Source organism: Apteryx mantelli, chromosome 2, assembly GCF_036417845.1.
Source record: "Apteryx mantelli isolate bAptMan1 chromosome 2, bAptMan1.hap1, whole genome shotgun sequence".
Lineage (NCBI taxonomy): Eukaryota > Metazoa > Chordata > Aves > Apterygiformes > Apterygidae > Apteryx > Apteryx mantelli.
In genome coordinates, this window is record NC_089979.1 from 156,852,589 (window position 1) to 156,873,899 (window position 21,311).

The 21,311-nt window shown below is 33.7% G+C and overlaps 1 protein-coding gene across 4 annotated transcripts in view; it reads right to left on the bottom strand.

The window, feature by feature from the left end:
* Positions 1 to 21,311, bottom strand: part of PFKP (phosphofructokinase, platelet) — a 48,288-nt gene that overhangs the window by 14,846 nt on the left and 12,131 nt on the right. For 2 of the 4 annotated variants that reach the window (XR_010883531.1, XM_067291903.1), the window contains 14 exons: positions 17,223 to 17,300; positions 16,131 to 16,320; positions 13,328 to 13,493; positions 12,495 to 12,539; positions 12,288 to 12,396; positions 11,758 to 11,853; positions 10,377 to 10,469; positions 9,817 to 9,942; positions 9,153 to 9,217; positions 7,531 to 7,600; positions 5,194 to 5,340; positions 4,232 to 4,302; positions 3,727 to 3,814; positions 2,628 to 2,780 (listed from right to left, as the gene is read on the bottom strand). Coding sequence is in view for 3 of the 4 variants with exons in the window: in XM_067291903.1 (XP_067148004.1) it covers positions 2,628 to 2,780; positions 3,727 to 3,814; positions 4,232 to 4,302; positions 5,194 to 5,340; positions 7,531 to 7,600; positions 9,153 to 9,217; positions 9,817 to 9,942; positions 10,377 to 10,469; positions 11,758 to 11,853; positions 12,288 to 12,396; positions 12,495 to 12,539; positions 13,328 to 13,493; positions 16,131 to 16,320; positions 17,223 to 17,300 (1,497 nt within the window). In the remaining variant the exon portion in view is untranslated. The remainder of the gene's footprint in view (positions 1 to 2,627; positions 2,781 to 3,726; positions 3,815 to 4,231; positions 4,303 to 5,193; positions 5,341 to 7,530; positions 7,601 to 9,152; positions 9,218 to 9,816; positions 9,943 to 10,376; positions 10,470 to 11,757; positions 11,854 to 12,287; positions 12,397 to 12,494; positions 12,540 to 13,327; positions 13,494 to 16,130; positions 16,321 to 17,222; positions 17,301 to 21,311) is intronic. The other 2 variants (XM_013949264.2, XM_067291904.1) reach the window with 2 other exon arrangements.

The window sequence follows — 21,311 nt, forward strand, 5'->3', positions numbered from 1 at the left end:
ATAAAATCTACATTTAGTCATTAAGAACAGTATTATCCATAATCTATGATCAGGGCAAAGCGTGTTCTCACCTGATCTGTAATTCAGAAGTTCTGTATTTATGTAACTATTTACAGATAATATATGATCTTTGCTGATTCCACCAAGTAAGAAACAATTAATGCCAAACTGCAAGTACTATATCTATCTAAATGGAGCACTGTAACACATTGCATTTGCAAATATGACTTAGTCTCAAGGTACCATTACATGCTTGAACAAGTTGCAAACAGCCTAACACTGAAAAGTGTCTAGTAATGCCAAACTCTAAACAAGGCCTCATTGCCCAACAGGAAAGTATGTACTTACCTTACTGAAAATTGTCAAGAACACGGACACAGAAGTAAGAACAGTACCACAGCAAAACTGTGACAATGTGATGACATTTTGGTGTTTATAAGAGGTGATAACCTGATAGCATTGAAAACTATGGCAAATTATTCACCTAGTGCTGGCAATAGGAATAAAAATACTACAAACTAAATATGATGGACATTAATATCCATTTGCTACTTCTGTTTACCACAGTCAATTATATGACTTGTATTGAGGCTATCAGTCACATTTAATAGAGGGCAGTATCGCTACTGCCTGATCTGAATATATGACATAGGAATGAAAGGATCCAATTTTCATTATCAGTTTGAGTGGAACATGTTCAAAGAACCAAAGAGAAGATTACATACAAATATTTCCACAACAAAAAAAGTCTTTCCCCCTCTGCTGCTCCACCTCAAAAAGGAGTAAATCTTAATTTTCCATTGGTTTGAGTATAAATCTTGTAAAGCTATTACATTTAATATTTATTTCAGAGAAAAATCTGGGCAAAATAAAATGTAAGAACAGTACAAAAGTTTTTTTTAGTAAATACTATCAAATGGAAAACTGTTCAGCTACTGTATTAAAAATAAGGAGATACTGACAACTTGCTATCTAATGAAGTCAGAGGGTATCTAGAAACCTTCTAAGTATAAAGCAAAACACAACAGCAAAAAAAAAAAAAAAAACAGAACACTATTTTTGTTCTACGTGAAATAGCCTATAAAAAGAAGCCAGTTAGATAAACACGCAAAGCTTATGTAGAAGAGAAGAAAAGCAGGTGTTATGCACAATCATTTTATTTACTCACCTTAATTTGTGATCAGTCATTTTGGAGAGATATTTTTATTTACCAGAACTGGAAACAAGGTCAATTTCTATAACTTAAATTGTGTAAAAAGAACACCTTCAAGAAAAATTTTAGTTAGCTTACAGTCTTCTACAAAAGAATGGTGTTAGGGAAACTGGAATTTCATAATTAGAGGTTTATTATAACAAAGGTAAATATTTTTGTGTCAGTAAGGTAAGCAAAAGCAACAGGTGCAAAAATTATGTTAGTGCTCTTGAAGTTGATAGGATTTGAGGAATCTTTCAAACTGTCATAGTGACATAAGACCTGATGTTTCATTTTCAAAAGCAATGTGAAATTCTGTTCCCTCTCTGCATGAGCATCATGCTCATTGTTTTTCATTTCTTAGACTGTAGGTCAATATGTATTACCCAGGAGAAAAAAAAACACCCTACATTCTGGCTCCAACATAACTGGTGACAAAAATCAGGAAGTGGAACGTGCAGTTTTCTAACACCGTAATTCAGTAAGCATGCTATAGAGGAAGAAATGAAATTACTTCATAATTAAAAATGAAAATTCTATTTCAAAGGGAAATGCTTTATTAGACTTATTACTATTGATTAGTAAAATGCTTTATTATACTCCACAAATGTATCTGCAATATGTTTGTACCTACAGATTATGCTTCTTTCAAACTTTTCTTTTTAATATAACCTTACTGTGGTTACATCATGGACAAAACTTAGTCAGAATATATGGAAAAAGAATTGCTCCTCTTTGCAGAGGTATAATGAATTGCTGTTTCTTAAGCAATTCAGGTAATTGCAAATGTGCACGACAAAAATCAAATTTCATTTTGCATGGCAGTCAACAATGCTACTTCTTCCCAACTGAGGTTAGTATTAATTGATCTGTTTTTAATTTACATTATGTTACTGGGTATTTTTAATACTTCATAATATGTCTCCATTTTTTTTTTGTTACAACTGTTTTATTAGCAGAGCACAGCTATTTCTTATTATTAGAGAAATTGTTATATAAATAATGACCTCTTCCTGAACAGAAGAATGTTAACTCAGTGTTTGTTACAGCTGGGTGTACTAATATTTTATATAATAGAGATTTTTTTTTTTCTGTAGTGCATTAAATTATCATCAGGTCTTAGCTTTAGGTTCCTTTCCTCAATATACAGTTAATGTATGTCATCCTAATTAGTAGTTACAAACCCAAAAGCATTAAGGAACAAAAGTTATGAATAAATTGTTGCAATTTTAGAAGAAACCTAATAGAAGCAATCGAGACCATAAGACTTCTCTTTTTAATGGGTATCATAAAGGTGGTTGTATCAAGTAACTGCATTATTTTCTAGATTATGTTTCCAAAGTTCTGGTCTATAAAAATATCCAGTTCTAGCCAATTTAGTCAGTTTTAACCAGAACTGCTTTTTTAATAAGTGCACACACCAGAATAGACTTACATCAGTTATAGTGTTCAGAGCAGTATCTGCACCAATGCTGAAATCTGAACCCGGTACATTGTTGGATACAGTTGCAGGAACCATAACCATTGGAACACAGAATTCGTCATATTTCTCTCGGGCCGCTGACAATTCCAGAAGTCCGAGGTATGCCTGTTGGGCATGGGCATTGGGTAAAAAATTAGGATGAATAAAATAAGGGCAAGGTTGGAATGATAAAATAGGAAGGGCCACAGGGGGAGCCATTTCTACCACAGCACACTTCAGCAAGTCAAAGCATTAAGGAACCACTAAAATCTAACACACACACAAAAAAGAAAGCATTAAAAATAGATACAACTTTAAAAACAAACAATAAATAGAACTTTCATTTGCAAGGGAGTACATAATTTAGACATAACCAAGTGTTTTGTACAGCACAAAAATATACTGCAAACTAGTTCCCCAATCTTCAGGTACTGTTTCTTTCCTTTTAAAATCTTAATACTACTGAATTAGGGCCATACCTAACAAGATGGGTGGGGAAAGAAGGGGGTGGGGTGAGGGAAGCATGATACATTTGTCATCAAGTATTTAAGCATGTTCTTCCCTGGGGAAGAACTGCCCAAATACTTTCCTGAATTAAGATCTCATAAATAAAGAAATATTTAGGTAAAAATGGAAACACGTTTCCAGATTACTTATATTTTGAAATACAATACATGAAAATGAGTGGCTTAAATAAGGGACCAAAGTGCAATTATTACTAAAGCTTAAGAACTGCTAGAGGCATGTTCTAAGTATCATACAGTATCTGGAACTTGCACTGAAGAAGTAATTAAAAACTATTTTTTAACAAAATCTCACCTCACCTATCCATTTAACACACCTTGTTTTGCAGTTACTAGTGATTATCTGGAATGTCAGCTTTCCATATAAATCAGTGATTGACAAAATTTCTGATCCGAAAAGCTATTAATGTTGTTGCAGCATGTTAATGCTATTAACACCAAATACAGTAATAACCAAACACTTTACATAAAATTTGAGGGGAAAAAAAATAGTATATCCCTTTTGTTAGGAATTCTATTCTACTTAGACATGAGAAACTTCAATGTACCTCAAATCCACCAATAACCATAAGGGCATTAATGTTGTAAGTGCGCATCTGGTCAGCGATCTTCTCCAAATATTTTGCAGGAAGAGTACTAAAAATAATTAAACCAGAAGAAAGATAAAAATCTACAGACACTGCAGCAAACAAGAACTAACTACTAAGCTGAAAAGGTAAACTCTCGGAGGACAATGAAGTAGTTTTCATTTTACTTATCTATCAATACAACTACTTCTTCCTGATTGTCAGTAAGGAATCATGTCACTAGTGAAGAAAGTAAGTAAGTGTTAAGGACCCTAAGGAATTTTCAGTGGAGGTTCAGACTCCTGTTTCCACTCTCTTCAGAACTGATACTTTGATATCAAAATACATGATTTGAGCTTGATGACTTAAAAAAAAAAAAAATTAAAGATTTAAAGCATTCTGTGGAAGGAAAAGAACATGAAATCATATACAGTGTATACAGCATAATAGAATTCAACATAGCAATTGACCAAAATACTGACATTACCGTTTTGTACCAAGAATTGATCCTCCTTGACCAGTCCAGCCTCCAACATCTCCCCAGCTGATTTCCTTTATCTTTGAATTAAAGTAAAAAAAAAAAAAAAGTTTCTGTTAAATAATTATCCAATTATTACTTCTCTTGATATGCAGCAAGTACCAGGCACTGTTTAAGGTAAAGCTGTTGAAACAGGTATTGAGTGCTTTGGCAGCACCCATAAATGAACTTGGCAAAAAAACACACAGTACCAAGAGGTTAACTTAAGTTCTCTTGAATTTCTCCCTTCCCATTTTTGTCTATTTGTTCTTTCTTCCTCCAGGTCATGATGAAACAAGGAGGCAGGATGCATCTCATGATCCTGTTTTCACATTGTCTCTTACTGGAGATGAAACAAAAATCTAAAACTAGATCTTTGAGGTTAGTTTGGGGACTTATGGCTCCATCTAGGCAAACTAGGGAGTAGAAATGGCCAAGTCTTGTATCCATTTTCTCCTTAGAACACTGAGTGATGCACAGCATTTAAAGCAGAGGAACAGAAGAATCTAACTCATCTGGAAAAACACAAAAGCTCCCTCCTTTAAAAAGCACCACTGGAAAGTTACTCACAGCAAAGGAAAACAGATGCACCAACTCATTGCACAGAATCAGTGGTTCTTCTGTTATTCTGTGGAAAACCTACTATACTGTAAAATAGAACATTGACCAAATGCTGAGAGTGGGATTCTTCTGAACTAATTTTGTATCTCTAGAGCAAGTGATTAGCAACACTAAAAATAAACGAATCTATAAATTTGTAGAATTTAGAAATACAGTTACAATTCAGGTTGTGTATATTCTTGTGAAATAAAATCTCTAGAATCAGTTCCCCACAATGATGTCACGGAACATCCCTTCTAGGAAGATGACAGAGGTGGTGGTGTGGACAGGGACACATAGTACTATATTATCCACACTCATGTAATACTAACCTTCCCTCTAGCAAAACCTTCAAAACCATCAATGACAGCAAACATTTTATGGCCTTCAGTTATGCCAACTCTTACTGCAGCCCTCACTGCAGCATTCATTCCAGCTGCTGGAGCACCAACATTTAAAATTGCCACGTTAAAGTTAGTCTGCAAAAGGAAAAAAATAACAATTTTTATTAACACTTTCATTTGTACACCGTGCTTGATTTTTCCATAATATACAGAGGCTGAATACTGGAATGTACTAAAGCAGTTTTCAGAACCCCTGGAACCATGCAAAATTTAAGGTCAACTAGAAGGTGCATAAACCTGTTTGCTCCATTTGTGGAACACCACACAGAAACAAACAGTGAAGAAAAGACATTCTTTCTACTTTTGTTTGTTTAAGACTTTTCACCAGTTTCATCTGATTTGCAAGTCAAGTCATTCAGATTTTTATATTATAGCTCAGCTAGGTTCAAGAAACATGATCGAAATATCCTAAGTTATCCAACTGGTTTCATATTATCAAAGCAGTAGTTCGTTGCACCTGGAACAGCCAAGAAAAACATAGGAACCGATTTGATTCATTCAAGCAACATGCAGTTGAGCATATTTCATCGATTAACGCACAAAGCTGAACAATGATAATTTTTAAATTACAGCACCAGCCAGGTTTTTAGAGTGACTGGCAATATAGTAGTAAACAGGAGCACTCAGATCTTTCACAATGTTCATATATAATAAATGTTCAGATATTAGGCTGTGACAATTTTTAAAGCATTTCCTGCTGACTCAAATTAACTGTGTTTATATTGTCTCCCCTCCTGCAAACTTAATGTGCAACCCAGGTAAATGCTTTATATATGTTGCAATAACTCCAATGGAAAAGCCTGAGATATCAGATATACATTTGTAATTTAACCATAAATAGTTTAAGAGAAGGTTCTGTGTAAAATAAAACATGAAATAATAAATATTTTTGGTATATAATGTGCATTCTGTAGACATGCATTTAGTTCCTTTAGTTATCAGTTTTACTCAAGATAAAACAATTGTGTGAATGGATGCAAGCACTACAGTCTGGACACTCCAAGTGTCCATATTCACACATTGTAGCTACAAAATACTACTAAAAGTACTACCAAAATAGCTTTACATACTTTAAAATAGGTGTAAATACTGTAAAATATATACTATATGTGTAAATACTATAAAAATATAACTTGTTACAGGTATTTCATTGTAGTCCTTTTAAATGCTTTCGATAGGTTTTCTTTCATTTGTAATTAAGTTTCCACAACGTGTTATATAGTTTTTTTTCCAGTTAAAATGGCTAATTGTGATTATGTTATTAGCTATCCACAGAATTTCTGAATAGTTAACAGCTATTTAAATGAGCTTCTCCTATTTTCAGTGCAATTTTTCCCCTCAGTATGATATATATTATTAATCATTATTTAAATATTTAGTTGGGAAAATCCAAAAAAAAGATAATAGTAAAATAATCATGCAGTTGAGGTAACTAATAATCACAAACAACAATTAAAAAAGAAATTATCCAGTGAGGTAACATAGTCACAAACTATGATCAGAAAAACAAATTATTCAGTGAACCATTAATGAAAATGCAATATGGTTGAAATTTCTTTGTACATAATATTTAATGGCTACTTTCTAATAAATCCAAATTTCCCTCTTTATGTAACTTACAAACTACAGAGAAAAGAAGAGCTAAATGTCTCTTGTGACTTATTAGACAAGGTAAACATTATACATGTGTCTTCTCTATTCTATCCCATGAATTCCTGAACTTGCCCCAGTCTTGAGGAGTTTTGCCATTTGAAAGGAAGGGCTATAATTCTTCTATATGTCATGCTCCTGCCTTCTCCCAATACTCTTAAATATGGTCACATCATCTTTCCTTCTCTCCATGTTAAGAGCATAACAGAAATCATGAGCACCAGATACTATAGCAATTGGGGCCAAAGATACATCTAAGACAGGAAAGAAAAAAAAAAAAGTGTCTTGCATAAATTTTTCCTGTTAGAATTCTATCTATCTCACTTACAAAAAGTTAGTTATTAAAAAAATCAAGTTGTATGTTACAATCCTCTTTCTTCCATTATAATATATGATAAGTTATATAAAATATCCTATGGCATAGGTTGGGAGAGTGTTAAGGGAAAAAAAAAAAAAATATATATATATATATATAAAATATATATATATATATATATATATATATATATATATATAAAATATATATATATATATATATATATATATATATATATATATATATATAGTTCCAATACCCCAGGGAAGTCGTGTATTTCATCCTCAAAGAAACCTTACCTTTGGAAGCTCAGCATCTGGTCTTTTGTGAGACAGTAATTTGTAGGTGTTAAGGTTGTTTTCAAAGCTCCTAAATAAGTAATAATAATAATAATAATAATAATAATAATAATAGCAGCAGCAGCTTTCAACTCACAGTTATTTGAGAGAAACTACTGAATTTTTCAGAAACTGATAAAAAGCATTAGAGATGCTAATTTACAGAATAAACTTTTAAGATCTTAGATTTGTAAAAAATTAAGTCAACTCCCAGCTCCAGAAGCAATTTTCTGACTTTACAAAAAGAATTCAGAAAGAAACAAACAGCATTGTTTCCATTATGTTTTGTTACCAGAGTCACTGATGAATTTTTTGGAGGAACAAAGTTCTTTTAAAATCACAAATGATCCTTTGGAGGGAGCACCTCTCTTTTTTCAAATTGCATTTAGCCTTGAACTTGTCCAAATCCAAAGCAATGCTATGTCCAGAATATTCATCAATAAAACACTATTCCACTTTCTATGGCAGACCCGAAAGTTCATAAATAAGATGAATGAACATGCAAGGCTTGTCTGTTCCAAAAAAGGACCATTAGGATAAGAATTTTCATCTCTTCTATTGATGTGAGGACATGCTACCTATTTGAAATTACTGTATTTAGACAGTGAAAAAGGAAGTAAGTTGTAGAGGAAAAATGCCCTTCAATATATGATACTAAACCTGAGAGCAAATAATACCAAATGCAACAACTTCAGTTACAATACTGGATTTAAAAATTCTAATCTTCTTTCTGTGCAACTATTAGTAGATTACATTACTCTGTATAAATAACAACATCTTAACGAGTAAAACAGGTTTTTAAGGATGAAGACTGTATACTTGCTAAATGTTTAGCTGAAAATATTGCATCATGTGTAGTCTGTGATCAACCAACCCTAGCTCTAGCCAAATTAAAGCAATTTTTAAAAATAGTAATCTAAGGGCCAATATGTCATTACAGTTTTTACTGCTTTTTTTTTTTTAATATCTGAAAACAAGATAGAACACTGAAAAATGCCCATGCCTGAAAGATAACACTGTGAAAATATAAAATAACTATATAGAAGGCAAGTGAGTTTTATAGATTTGTGATGAAGTATTTTATTATTAAATGACTTGAAACAGAAAATGCTTTGTTAACACATAATACTGCAGAATGTTCCCTCCAACATTGCTTTGGAAAGCTACCAGCTATCTACAGACAGACTTATCTTACGTGGAAATGGCTTCAAAAATCTTGCATAAGCACACGCATGGTTGCTACCACTCTGCTCAAATATCACAGAGGCTCTTTTCTCAGTGTGCTAGAGTGTTATCCTAATAACAGTCACTAGAATTTGACACATTACTGAACCAGCGTTCTTATTTTTGTTCTTTTTTCTTATTCATACATGTAAAACTAAGAATTTCAATATTCTTTTTAAGCAACTCTTTCTGCAACACCTCTACTCCTGTTTCTCAAATACAATAAAAAAGTTCAAAAATGCAAAAAAAAAAAAAAAAAGAAATTAAATTATTTAGAGAGAAATATCAAGCATTAACAGAACGGCAAGCAGTTTACCCTCTGCTAGAACAAATACATTGGTATGAATTACGGGCCATACCTTCCACGAAGCCTCACAGCCTCAACAAATCTTCCTTCATCCATGGCTTTCTGTACTTCTTGAGTCTTAAAAGAAGAAGTTGATTATTTAATACATTTAAAAGAAAAATAAGTTAATCATTTAATACATTTCTGTAAATGGATCTTTCTGAACCAGCTTTCCAAAGTGAAAATAAAAAAATGCTACTATTTGATTAATGATGTTCTTATCATACCATAGATTATAGCAGATAGGAGAAAACCAGAGTAGGAACAGACACCTGAAGTCTCCCTGAAAGAGTAATATATTTATTTTGTATTTTCAGTTGTTTTTCTGTTTAAGCTGAATTAGTGTTGAATAATTTCAGTGAAGAAACATGACTGCTGTATGACACGCAAATGGATGTAATGCCTGAAGAATTTGTTGTAGAGATAAAAGGCAGATGATCTGAAGTGATAGTATTATTTATTTTTAAACAAATTTAAAAACAATATTTTCATTCTTGTTTGTCAGTAGTTTGCAAGTAAGTAATAACACATAGAGAACATGCTTAAAGTTCATTATTCCTAAATGCAGATAAGTGTTGCACACATTTCCATCAGTGTATTAACTACAAGAGACCATTGATTGTTGTGCACAGTGGTCTGTTGTAGTTGAACAAACTGGCTTTTTGCCAGTAACTCACCATCTGCACACACTCCATTAAAGGCAGACGGACTGCCTGGTTTCCAGACAGGGACACAACACAGGCAGGAGTATCTGGAGTAGCTTCTAGAAGGGCAAGTACAGCTTCCACACCCATACGGCTTGCCTGAAAACAGAAAGTGTTTCAGCGTTCAAGCAAGCACTCACAAGCAAATGGCTTTCAATCACAGAAATGGTCAAGATTCCTCTGTAAATCAAGTTGAAACCAGTTATTCCTTGGTAGCTGAAATCATAGCAGGTTGTTTAATACCCTATGATCCATAAAGAAAGCAAGATTGTTCTTTGCTTTTTAACCCTACTATAATTTCCTCTTGTGCAAAATGCTTCACTTTTCCAAACTTGAGCTCTTCAGCCAGTTAATTTGGGACAATAATTGTATTTGTCAAATTCAACAGGTGAAGAATATTATTCATTTGCAGGGCAGGGGGGCAGATCAAAACTCTAATGAAAAGTGCTAAGGAAGTAAAAGCAAACTGCTTAATTGTAGCATTTGGTGCTACATTGGTGCTACATTTGGTGTAGCATTGCAGGTTCACTCACCAAAATTCTGTCAAAAGCTGACGGGGTTCCACCTCTTTGCACATGACCCAAGATAGTCACTCTTGTGTCAAAACCGAGCCGCTGAACCACAAGCTGCAAATAATTTCAAAATATAGTAGTTTTGTTAGCACCATTATTTTATATATGCATACATTATCACTACTCTGCTCTAAATGCTATTGGAATAACGAAATTCTACATAATTCTACCTAGAATTAAACTCCAGGTTCCTAATCTAAAGGAACATTTTACTTAAAAATGCAATCATTAGATTGCAATGTTTTAACTGCAGAGAGTTATAATGGCTTCATTATGCACAGTCCTCAACCTTATAAAAACAGGCCTAAACATTCTAATTAGAAAACCTGGCAGAAGTTCAACTACAGTGGGTTTTATTTACTTTATGTTTCATCTATGTGCAACACTACATATCCTGAAAGATTCTATGAGTAGAACTTTAGTGAAGACTTTTAACCTTAATTTTACAAAGTTTTTAAAAAGTTTTGGGTTTTTTTGTTTGTCTTTTATTCCTTGTATTTATAAAGGTTTTTGTTGTTGTTGTTGTTTTTAACTGGCTGCAGTCTATAACAAGCAAGTAATACTTCTTCCATAAATGAGTAACAGCTATCTACCATATGTTCACTATAATGTAACATCACTATATGTAACACTATACAGTTCTAATGTGGACTTTGGAAAACTATAATTCTATATTAAGAGTCAAAGATAGTTCCATAATATTATTGGTATGGTAAAGTCTCAAACTGACAGCTATGGAAAAAAAAACTTTATGGCCACAGGACAGGAAAAGCCTATAGAAAGTCAAAGTTTTGTAACTCCTTCCTGCCAATGACTGTTTTTCAAATTCTCTTCCTAAAGGGACCACTTCCAAGAAAAATAAAATAATTTCAGGCGAAAAAATGTTTCCTGGTCACCAATAAAATTTCTGGCAATGCAACTGTTTAGGAAAAAAAAAAAAAAAGGCAACAAGACTTTCTATGACATAGACATTATTATTTCACTATGAGTGGGACAGATCATTACTTAAATTTCACAAGAAGCATAAACTAAAATCAGATTGTAATTACTAAATTGAGCAGATTTCATACTTCCTATATATTAAGGCACCCCTGAAGTGGATGTTTTGGACTGTTATCTTATTTTCCAAGAGAAAAGGTCCTAATCTGACCTGAAATAATTCTCATTTATTTTAGTGGGCTCTGTATTCAGACAATCAAACACAATTATAACATACAACTAGTAAAAGGTGTGAGAAGCTACTTTACAGGAACAGACTTACTTTACAGAAATTTTACTGTTAGTAACAAGCCCTAAATTAAGGACAAAACAGAAAGCACATCATAAAGATGTGGACACTTACATCCTTAACCTTCTCTGATGTTATAGGTTTGTTGTGACAATCAATAGCTCCTTCAGCTACAATAATAATATTCAGCCTTTTCTTTCGTGCACGATTCTATAATAAAAACAAAAGCACATCCATATTAAAAAAAGTCTGAAAAAGTCTTATAGCACAAATTTGAAAGCAATTGCTATATTTTAAACTGCATGGATTTGTAGAAATATTTCTTATGCTTGATTATTTTAGAGTTCTCTTACATTATACCTTCATAAAAGTGTTTTCATGGGTGAAGTGAAATGTCTTGCATCAAATTAATGGGGAAAGGTACATATTGGTTATATAGGAATAGTCTTACATAATCCCTACAGTACATCATATCATTCTTCAAACAATTGCAGAAGGCAGGAAAGGAACTTTTTTAAGATCAAACATCACCAAAAGCAAAGACTTGCTGAAAGGTCTGATCATGTTCTTAAAAATAAGTATATAGTGATTTAAACAAACATATGCATGGTATACATAAAATCCAAATCATAGGAATAGATTACCTCTGAAAGCTTAACACACATTGAATCCTCCCATCCTTCTTCTGGTGGGTATTCAGGAATAAATACCCAATCTGCACCACAGGCTAAGGCACTAACAAGAGCTAGATACCTAATAAACATAAGTAATTAGACGATTATGGTTCAAATTTCTTATTTTTTTCATAGTTTTATCTGTACTAAACGCAAACCGTTTATGACGGTACATACCCACAGTGTCTTCCCATAACCTCCAGGACAAATGTCCTCTGATGGCTGTAAAATTAGAAAACAAATTAACTCCAATACTGCAACTCAAAAATCCAATCCAAATTCCTGCAATCAGCAGTTTATATCAGAAAATATTCTGGGTTTACCATGCTTGTCACAGACAGACTTAATCATCAAAATAAAACGCAATGTTAAACATATATTCCTTCTTTACGGATCTTCCATAGCATAATTCATTTTCACTACTGCTTTCTTCTAAAACAAATAAGGGTAGTCAGGACAGAAAAGCTGAACATTCACTAGAAATATAACTCTGAGTCTGCATCATTTAAGAACTGCAATGATATAGTGTAACTTTTTACGTATTCAAAATATTTAATTGCTTGAATTTTACCTAGGGAAAGTTTATGCACAAATATATGCTACTTGATGCTATCACATCAAGATATAAATTCAAGTAGTGCCTGAATCTTTTCTAGAATAGTATGGCTGGGAAGCACTAAAAACAAACAAACAAAGTCTGTCCTATAGGCGATGCAGCCTCTGTGTTCAGATGTTTGAAGTACTGTCAGAACAGGAATGATGGAAAAGCAATTGCCAAAAAAGAAAAAAACAAAGAAAAAAAAAAAAACACCACACCACAGCTGAGACTGGTGAAAAATACAACCAAAAAGAACTTTTATTCACACCCTATAAATACCACGTATACCAGGTACCTGACTTTTATTTAAGATCAACATAAATCCTCAACTATCACACAGCAATAGGAAACTTAATATTTGAAACAAACAACTGTAAATTTGTTATAGCTTTCTATTACATGCACACTTTACCTCTGAGCAGTTGTCATGATGGCATCCACAACTTCAATGATTCTGTGCAAGGCTGAATCGGTACCTATGGTCATATCCGTGCCACAGAAGTCATTGTCTATGGATCCAACCATTCCCACAATGTTGAGGTAAGCATATTTTTTAACAGCCTCTTCATCAATCTTTCCTGTAAAGAAATATCCAGAAGAGAAGCTATAAGATGAAGCAATTCTCTTCCACATTTTAGGCATATTGCTGGAGCCCCCTGCTTTTATAAATTGAACGTACCTAATTGAACATCATTTAATGTTTAGATAGTAGGGTTAGTTAAAGCAAAAAAGAAAAGCCGGTCAAACAACCAAACATGAGAATCTTACATAGAACTCCTTACAGTAAGAAATGAAACAAGAGCTTTTCAGTCCATTTCAAAGTGATAAACAGATTATGAAGTTTTGTGATCAGTCTTAAAATTGATGTTTTACACTTAAAGAATAGCATTCAAATAATAGTCTTAGTGCATGGTGCGCAACAAAAAAGCAAAAAGATGCAAACTGAATGTGAGTGGGCATATTCAAACAATCAAAAAACCAAAAGAAATAAAAGGTTAGCATTGAATTTCTGAAAAAAATTCTGTTCTGCATTACTGAAAGGCTCTGATTTCACGATTAATAAGCAAACAGAGTAGAAAAGCTCCTATTCTAAATCTTAGCGTGAATCTCCTGGAACATCAGTGAAAATGCTGAATCACCCAAGAGTTCTAAAGGAACTCAAGGATGAAATACCTTAACTTTTAAAGCGCTTAAAACTACCTTAGCCTCTGTGGATGGGATGGTGGCAAATATAATGCCAATTTTTTAAAAAAGATTCTACTTACCAGTAAGCTTAATTTCTATACCAGAGAAGTTAGTAGAAATCATAATGAAAAAATAACACTAGTGTCCATACAGATAAATACAGCATACTGAAGAAGAGTCAAAAATGTTTTCTGTAAACGGAAATCCTTCATTACAAACCTTTAAGTTCCTTATGCGAGTTAATAATCAATGAATAAGGGATATCCGGTTGCCATAGTTTACCTGGATTTCCAAAAAGCCTTTGAAAAGATCTGTCCCCAAAGGTGTTTGGGGACACTAAGTAGCCATAACATAAGAGAGAGAATGCTTTCGCATGGAATAAATAATATGAAACAAAGGGTTACAGTAAATGGTAAGCTTAGGAAAGTTACCAATAGAGTTCTACAAGGATCTGCACTGTTCAGCATATTCAGTAACATCCTAGAAAAGGGAATGAACAGTAAGGTACTAAGTTTACCAATGAAACTTTTGATAAATTATTTGGGTAGTTAAGGTGTGGGCTGATTTAAGAACTGCAGAAGGATCTTGCAAGACACAGTAAGCAATAAAGTATCAGATGGAATTCAACGTAGATAAATGTAGATCAATACACATGAGAAAAGTATCCTAACGTCACAGACAAAATAATGCTTTAGTAAAGATTTTTAACCATTCAAGAGATAAATCCTAGTGTTAAAGAGATTGTTTCCATTAATAAATCAGCTTCAATACTCAGTAGCAGTCAAAAAAAACCCAAATCAAAATATTAGAAGATATTAGGAAAGAAATAGAGAACAAAACAAAGATTATTATACTACTGTGCAATCCACGGTTTGCCCTCATCTTGAATACTGGGTGCAGTCTGGTTCTCCCCACCTCAAAAAGGACATGGTAGAACTGGAAAAGGTTCAGAGACGTGGAAAGCTGATCAAAGGTACAGAACAACTTACATAAGGAACACCTAAGCAAGCTAGGACTCTTCCATCTAGAAAAGAGATGACGAAGGGAAAATAAGACAGCTGTAATGTCTTAAGTGGCATGCAGAGAGAAAGCAGGATCGATCATTTACTGTTCATTCTAACACAAATTAGAGGACATCAAATATAACTAGCAGCCAGCAGAATCAAAATAAACAGAAGGAAAAGATTCTTCACAGTCTTCATAATCCAGTTAAACTGTAGAACTCCTCGCTACACAATGTTTTCGTGCAAAAATTTATATGCATTCAAGGAGACAGCATATGTTCACGGAAGAGAAACCCTTTGAGGGCTGCTAACACTATCTGGCTCAGGAAATCCTGAAGACACAAATGGATGGAAGCTAGGAGGGTACTTACATACGCTGAACATCGTACAATCTCAATACAGCATTGTATAGGCTTGTCCTGTTCTTATACTCTTCCCTAAGCATTCTTTTGGCTGCTATCAAAGAAGGATATCAGGCTGGACACACCTTCAGCAACTGCCACTTACTGTTCTGAACTTAAACAAAAATGACGTATAGGCAGGAAAAGTAACAAAACAGCAACCAAAGCCTAACTTGTTGTAGCAAAGGAATTGCTATCTCAGATTGGATTTGGGGGCAAAGAGCTTTTCAAGCAGAAGTAGTGAAGAATGTTCAAAGTTCAGAACCTGAAAAAGATTCATACAGGGGAAAAAGGAGGGGGAAAAAAACCCACCAAAAATAACAACAACAAACAAAAACAAAAACAAAACAAAAAATCTTGTAGAACCAGATAAGCACTTTTGGAACCACAGACAGTTGCCTAGTAACTTATTTGATCTTTTTGAGCCTTTATGGTATATAGGAGAGGAAGTACAGAAATCAAGGACTAATACTTTACGGACAACTGTGTTATTTCATAGAATGTATGCATTTGATTTTTAAAGCTAAGAAATATGCTCTGAATATAGTTTGTGTATGTGTAGTTTTGCTATGCAATTTCTTCAGGAGTTGGACTAAAGGTGTAGAGGGTCTAAGAGCAGACTTACCTTTCTGTGCCAGTTCTTCTAGAAGTCCACTCCATTCTTCACGAAACAGATTGGCACCAGTTAAGCTACCATCTCCACCAATCACACAAAGATTAGTGATTCCTCTCTGAACCAAGTTGTAGGCTGCTTGCAGGCGGCCTTCCCGGGTACGAAAGGCTTTGCAGCGTGCACTGCCAATAACTGTACCTCCCTAGAAAAAGGAAGTATATCAGTTTTGTTTTATCTCATTCAGTATTTTATTGTGGTGTTTTTGACCGGATTAATTACTAATGGTTACTAATGGGCATAATCCCCATCTTTAATTTTACATTGAGTAAATAGCAATGAAAAATGAAGAATTATCAAATCTGTGGGAAATTATGTTCTCAAGAGTGGATATGCACACCAGAGAAAAAGGGAAGGATGCTTGAAGACAACTGATAATGAACTACTTTCGAAGGAAAATGTTGAGTGATTTAGGATTAATTTCAGTAGCATTCTAGTTAATTGACTATTTTTTACTTTTATATGATGACAGTAGTAAGAGCAATACAATACTATGTTGTCAAGTACATGTTGAAAGTATGTACAGAGATCCAAATGGACACCTTGCCTGTGTAATACAAGTACAAAAACAAAGCCACTGATATTACCTGAGATCTGGTGAACTGTACTGCAATTACTTCTAATGACTAGTTCTAAATTCCCTAAGAGAGGAAGCCAATAGTGTTTCATAAGAAAAATACTTGCCTTACAAAACACAGTTATTTCACACTTTGGCCCTATATTGTGGGTTTTATTATTATTATCTTATTAAACATAGGCTTGTCAATATGCATTTAGGAGACTAACAACTTGTGATTTTGAGAAACTGGAACAAAGTTTTCAAGATTGTGTCTGTGTATGCAATACAGGACACCACAGAGATCTTATTTTGAAAGTATCAAGCATTCATACTGTAAAAATCAGTGCTAAAAGTGGTAATTCTAATGCTGTGACTGGCATGTACATAATTATGGGTGAAATTGTTAGTCTGGATCTCAAGTTTTGGTTCATTATTTAAAGTGAGAGTGGGTTTTTTTTGTTTTTTTCCCTCCCTCCCCTAACACTTACCACTTGCAGGATACTTGAAACACTTTCCCATGAAACTTCAACAATATTATCACCTCCATCAACCATTCCTTGGTAACCCTGAAAAAGAAAAATATTTCAGAATTCTTATTGGAAAGCTTGTGTAATATTTCCACTGTAGTAATACTCACCTTGTATATTTTAATAATTACTTTAAAGTTATAAAAACACTGAATGAAAGATACTCATTTTAAATTTAAATGAAACAATCTGGTACCTGCTTGAAGATTTAGAGGAGAAGAAAAAAAAACCAAAACAAACAAACAAAAAAAAACAACAAAAAAAACCACTCTTCTTAAAACATCAGTTCCAAAGAACTTCAAGCTAAAGCAAGACACCCAAATACACAGATACTCGATAAATGGAATGGCAACATATTTTTCCTTTGCTACCAGTAAGTACTCAGTTACTTTTGAAAAAAACTGGGAAGACCAGAGGACTTTGAAAATCGTTATAAAATAAACTTTCTAAAGACATGATCCCAACTTGTTTAGAAAGTCTAGCTCAGAAATTTGTATACTTTCCCCCCTAAGATATATGAGCAAAACAAAAGAATGAACAACAAATGAAAATGTTTCATAAAGAAAGAAGAAATCAGGTCACACAAACTGTATTTTGGTTTTGGAGGCAGTTACACAATAAATAGATGAAAGAAATTTAGCAGAAAGAATGTAACTTGACTTTGGTGAAGTGTTTAAGAAATACCTTAATCTAAGTGATCTTAGAAAACAAACAAAAAAAAGGACTGTATACTGTAATATAGAACTACATTGATTTGAAAGAAGGAAAACTATCCAGTGAGCAGCTGCAGGGGTTGGCTATGCCTGGCTTTATTAACTCTGCATAAATATTAACAGAAAGATCATGACAATCACAGACTTTTTCATTAAGTGATATTGTGAACACTGAAAACAGGAAATACAATGAATTCTAACCTGAAAAAAGCTAACTGATAGAGACAGTGGGAAAAATAAAGTTGGAGGTACTATTCAACTTTCTGATATTCAAATCTAAATGGAAATGATACACTAGGTTGCGGGGGCAGGGGAAGTCTGTGCCTTCATTTTTAGATAACTGTATTTGTGGACAATCATGCTTAGGAACAAGGAATTCAACATTCTTCTGTATGCAGTGCTAGGAAGACTGAATATATTTAGTTTTAGGCTTCTCAACATTAAATTAAGTGGGAGCGGAAACAGAAGGGGTTTAGAAGACAGCAAAACTGACAATATAAACTGGAGGCACTTAACTTCGGTACAATCCAGACTGAAAGTAGGTTTCATTCAGTAAGCAGTAACTCAGAAATGTATTACATCTGAATTGGCTTTAAAAGCTATTCATATCATATGAATATTATATAAATATTATATAATATTTGAAGTCCTTCAAAAGCACAATAGGTAAGAATACCAAGAAGAAAAAAAAAACAGTATGCAAAAGTATGAGTTATTCAAACTAAACTTTCTAGGATTCAAGTGCAGATTCTAAGGGAAAGTGTTACTTCTGCTTAATGACATTTGACAAATGAACTTAGATCATGAAACAATCAAGGAATGGTAAAGAAATGGACTAAATAAAAAAAGACTTATGGCTCCAATTCCTGTTATTCAACAGACCTTTTCAGTATTTTGCCTACTCTCTAGATATCTTTAATATGTATCTAATGTATGCACATCCAAAAATAGGAGCCTTGAAGCTGAGACATTATTTGCACACTTCCTTCAAAATTGAAGGGCAACTATGAAAAAAAAAAATACTTATTTACTGAATTTCCTCTAGAATTTTTTTTTAAATCTTTCTCAGATAAAGTGCACCAAAGATCTTCACAGACAGAAACATTCCAGTAGATCTAACCTAAGCTTGATGAAGCTTGATAAATTAGTAAGTTGCCCCATTAGAGATTTTTTTTGTTTTTAAAGCAACAAATCCAGAGCGTTCCTTACATCACACAATAATGGATAGAAAGCTTTTCCTATTAGTGTTGCAACTACACTTAAACAGAAATTCATAGACAATAAAGGCTGAATGAATAGAGTTCACTCTAATTCCCCTTCTAACACAGACTATAGCAAGCTGCACTACAAACTGGAAAAAATACATGCACAGTTCACATATTTGCTCCAGTCACTCACTTCCATGGTGTGTTTTTGTGGGGGTTTTTTTTGGGGGGGAGGGAATGTGGGTGGGGATGGGAGATGTTTAAGAGTGCAGGAAAGTATTATATCAATAAAGGTGCATCATATGAGCCACATGACCAAAACGACTAATTAGCAACTCTAAATCACAGAAAGGACCAAATGGATGAACCGCTACTTGAAATTTCCTGGAAGATTTGAAATGCCTTACAGCTAGGCTAAGGATAAGCTATGACTGACTTCTACACAATGCATTTTTAACATACAAATAACTCATGCATTCTGATCAGTAATCCAAATAGATTCTTCTTTCTCTGTGTAGACAGATGATAACATGGGCTATATTAATAGTTCCTTTCACTAGAAGGTAAGGACAGGGAACTTTTGGAGCAGGCTTGATCCATTTTAGCTCTATTATATTAGCTTTTCTTAACTCAGTTCTGCTTGCCAAATGGTGCATGCACTGAACAATGCAGCTAGAATTTTAACTCTGTTCTTCCATGGCATTAGCAGATATAAACAAACAGAATTTAAAAAGTTTTCTAGAAAAAGCTATAGAGAAAGTGACCAAGTATAACTGAAATATTAATAATGACTGTGTTTTCTATTTACCATTTTAATTAGTAGTCTATTTATCATTTAAACACTGATGCTAACCTGGGGACTGGGCAACCCATTGTAAAGATGGGATTCAAATTGAAATATCTTCATCAAATATTTTAAACTAAATCTTAGATTCAGTACTGTTACGCTTGCTGATCACTGAAAATTACTGGTAGAAATAAATATAGACCTTAACAATAAAAAAGGGTGGGAGCCTGTCACTTTACATTTAAAAACAAACAAACAAACAAACCAAACACAAGAAAGCTTACTCAGATTCTAAAGACCGTAGTTTGGGTGCTAATATAGAACTACAGGGCAAGTACGGAAGAATAACAAACTGTCAGAAATACAGTTAGCACCATACTTAAACATCAACCCCTGTTTATGCTTCTTCCTTCTTCTGTCCAATACCTGAGAATTCAAAGAGCAAGAGGGAATCTGTGTCATGCATTCACAGGGTACATACATACACATCCTGTAACTCGTGGGGAGAGCAGCAGAGATGGCAAACCTTCTTGCCAATCTTAACTCTACAAACAAAAGAACAAGCCATCTTCTCATAAACTACATGAGACATTTGGGGGCTCAATAGTTATTTTTAATTACTGTGCTTTTTGGCTATTGCTAGTGCTCAACTACCTAAAGAATTAGCTGAGTGCTGAGTGCACACACCACCACATAAAAGACATGAAGTTTTCCTCACAGAAATCGGTGAGTGCATACCATCGCATTTCCAATGGTGGCCTCTTGTGAAAAAGACTCTTAATCAAGATGAAGAATCTAAAAGCTCCATAGCTTAGTGGTAAGAGCAAGCATCCACTGGGAACTATGTGCTTCAGTCCTGGAAAAAGCGGAAGTTATTTGTATAAACATTTTAAGACCTCAGTTTCTAAAATGAATTGTCCTAAATGAGAGGCTCCACGTTTTCCTCTCATTTGCAATAAAAATAAAAATAAAAAATAAAAAGAGAGAAAGACACACACACACACACACACACACACACACACAGACAATTGCCTCCAACTAGTGAATTAGTGATAAAACTTAAAATCTCTTGTATCAGCCTGGTACTTTTAGATGTACTTTCACCTCCTAGATTTTTACAGCATGAGTGAAATAAAACCATCAGCATTAAAATTTTATTGAAATAAAGATGGATTTGGGGAATAATGTGATGTTAGTCAATGAGGATGACTACAGATTAAATGTATTAAGTGAATTATATAGTGATAGAAGAGCTCATCTCTACCTTGCTTAGAAAGAGATATTTTACTCCATGACCGATATTGGCAAAGATGGTAATATTCAATAGGAATCAAATGGAAACTGT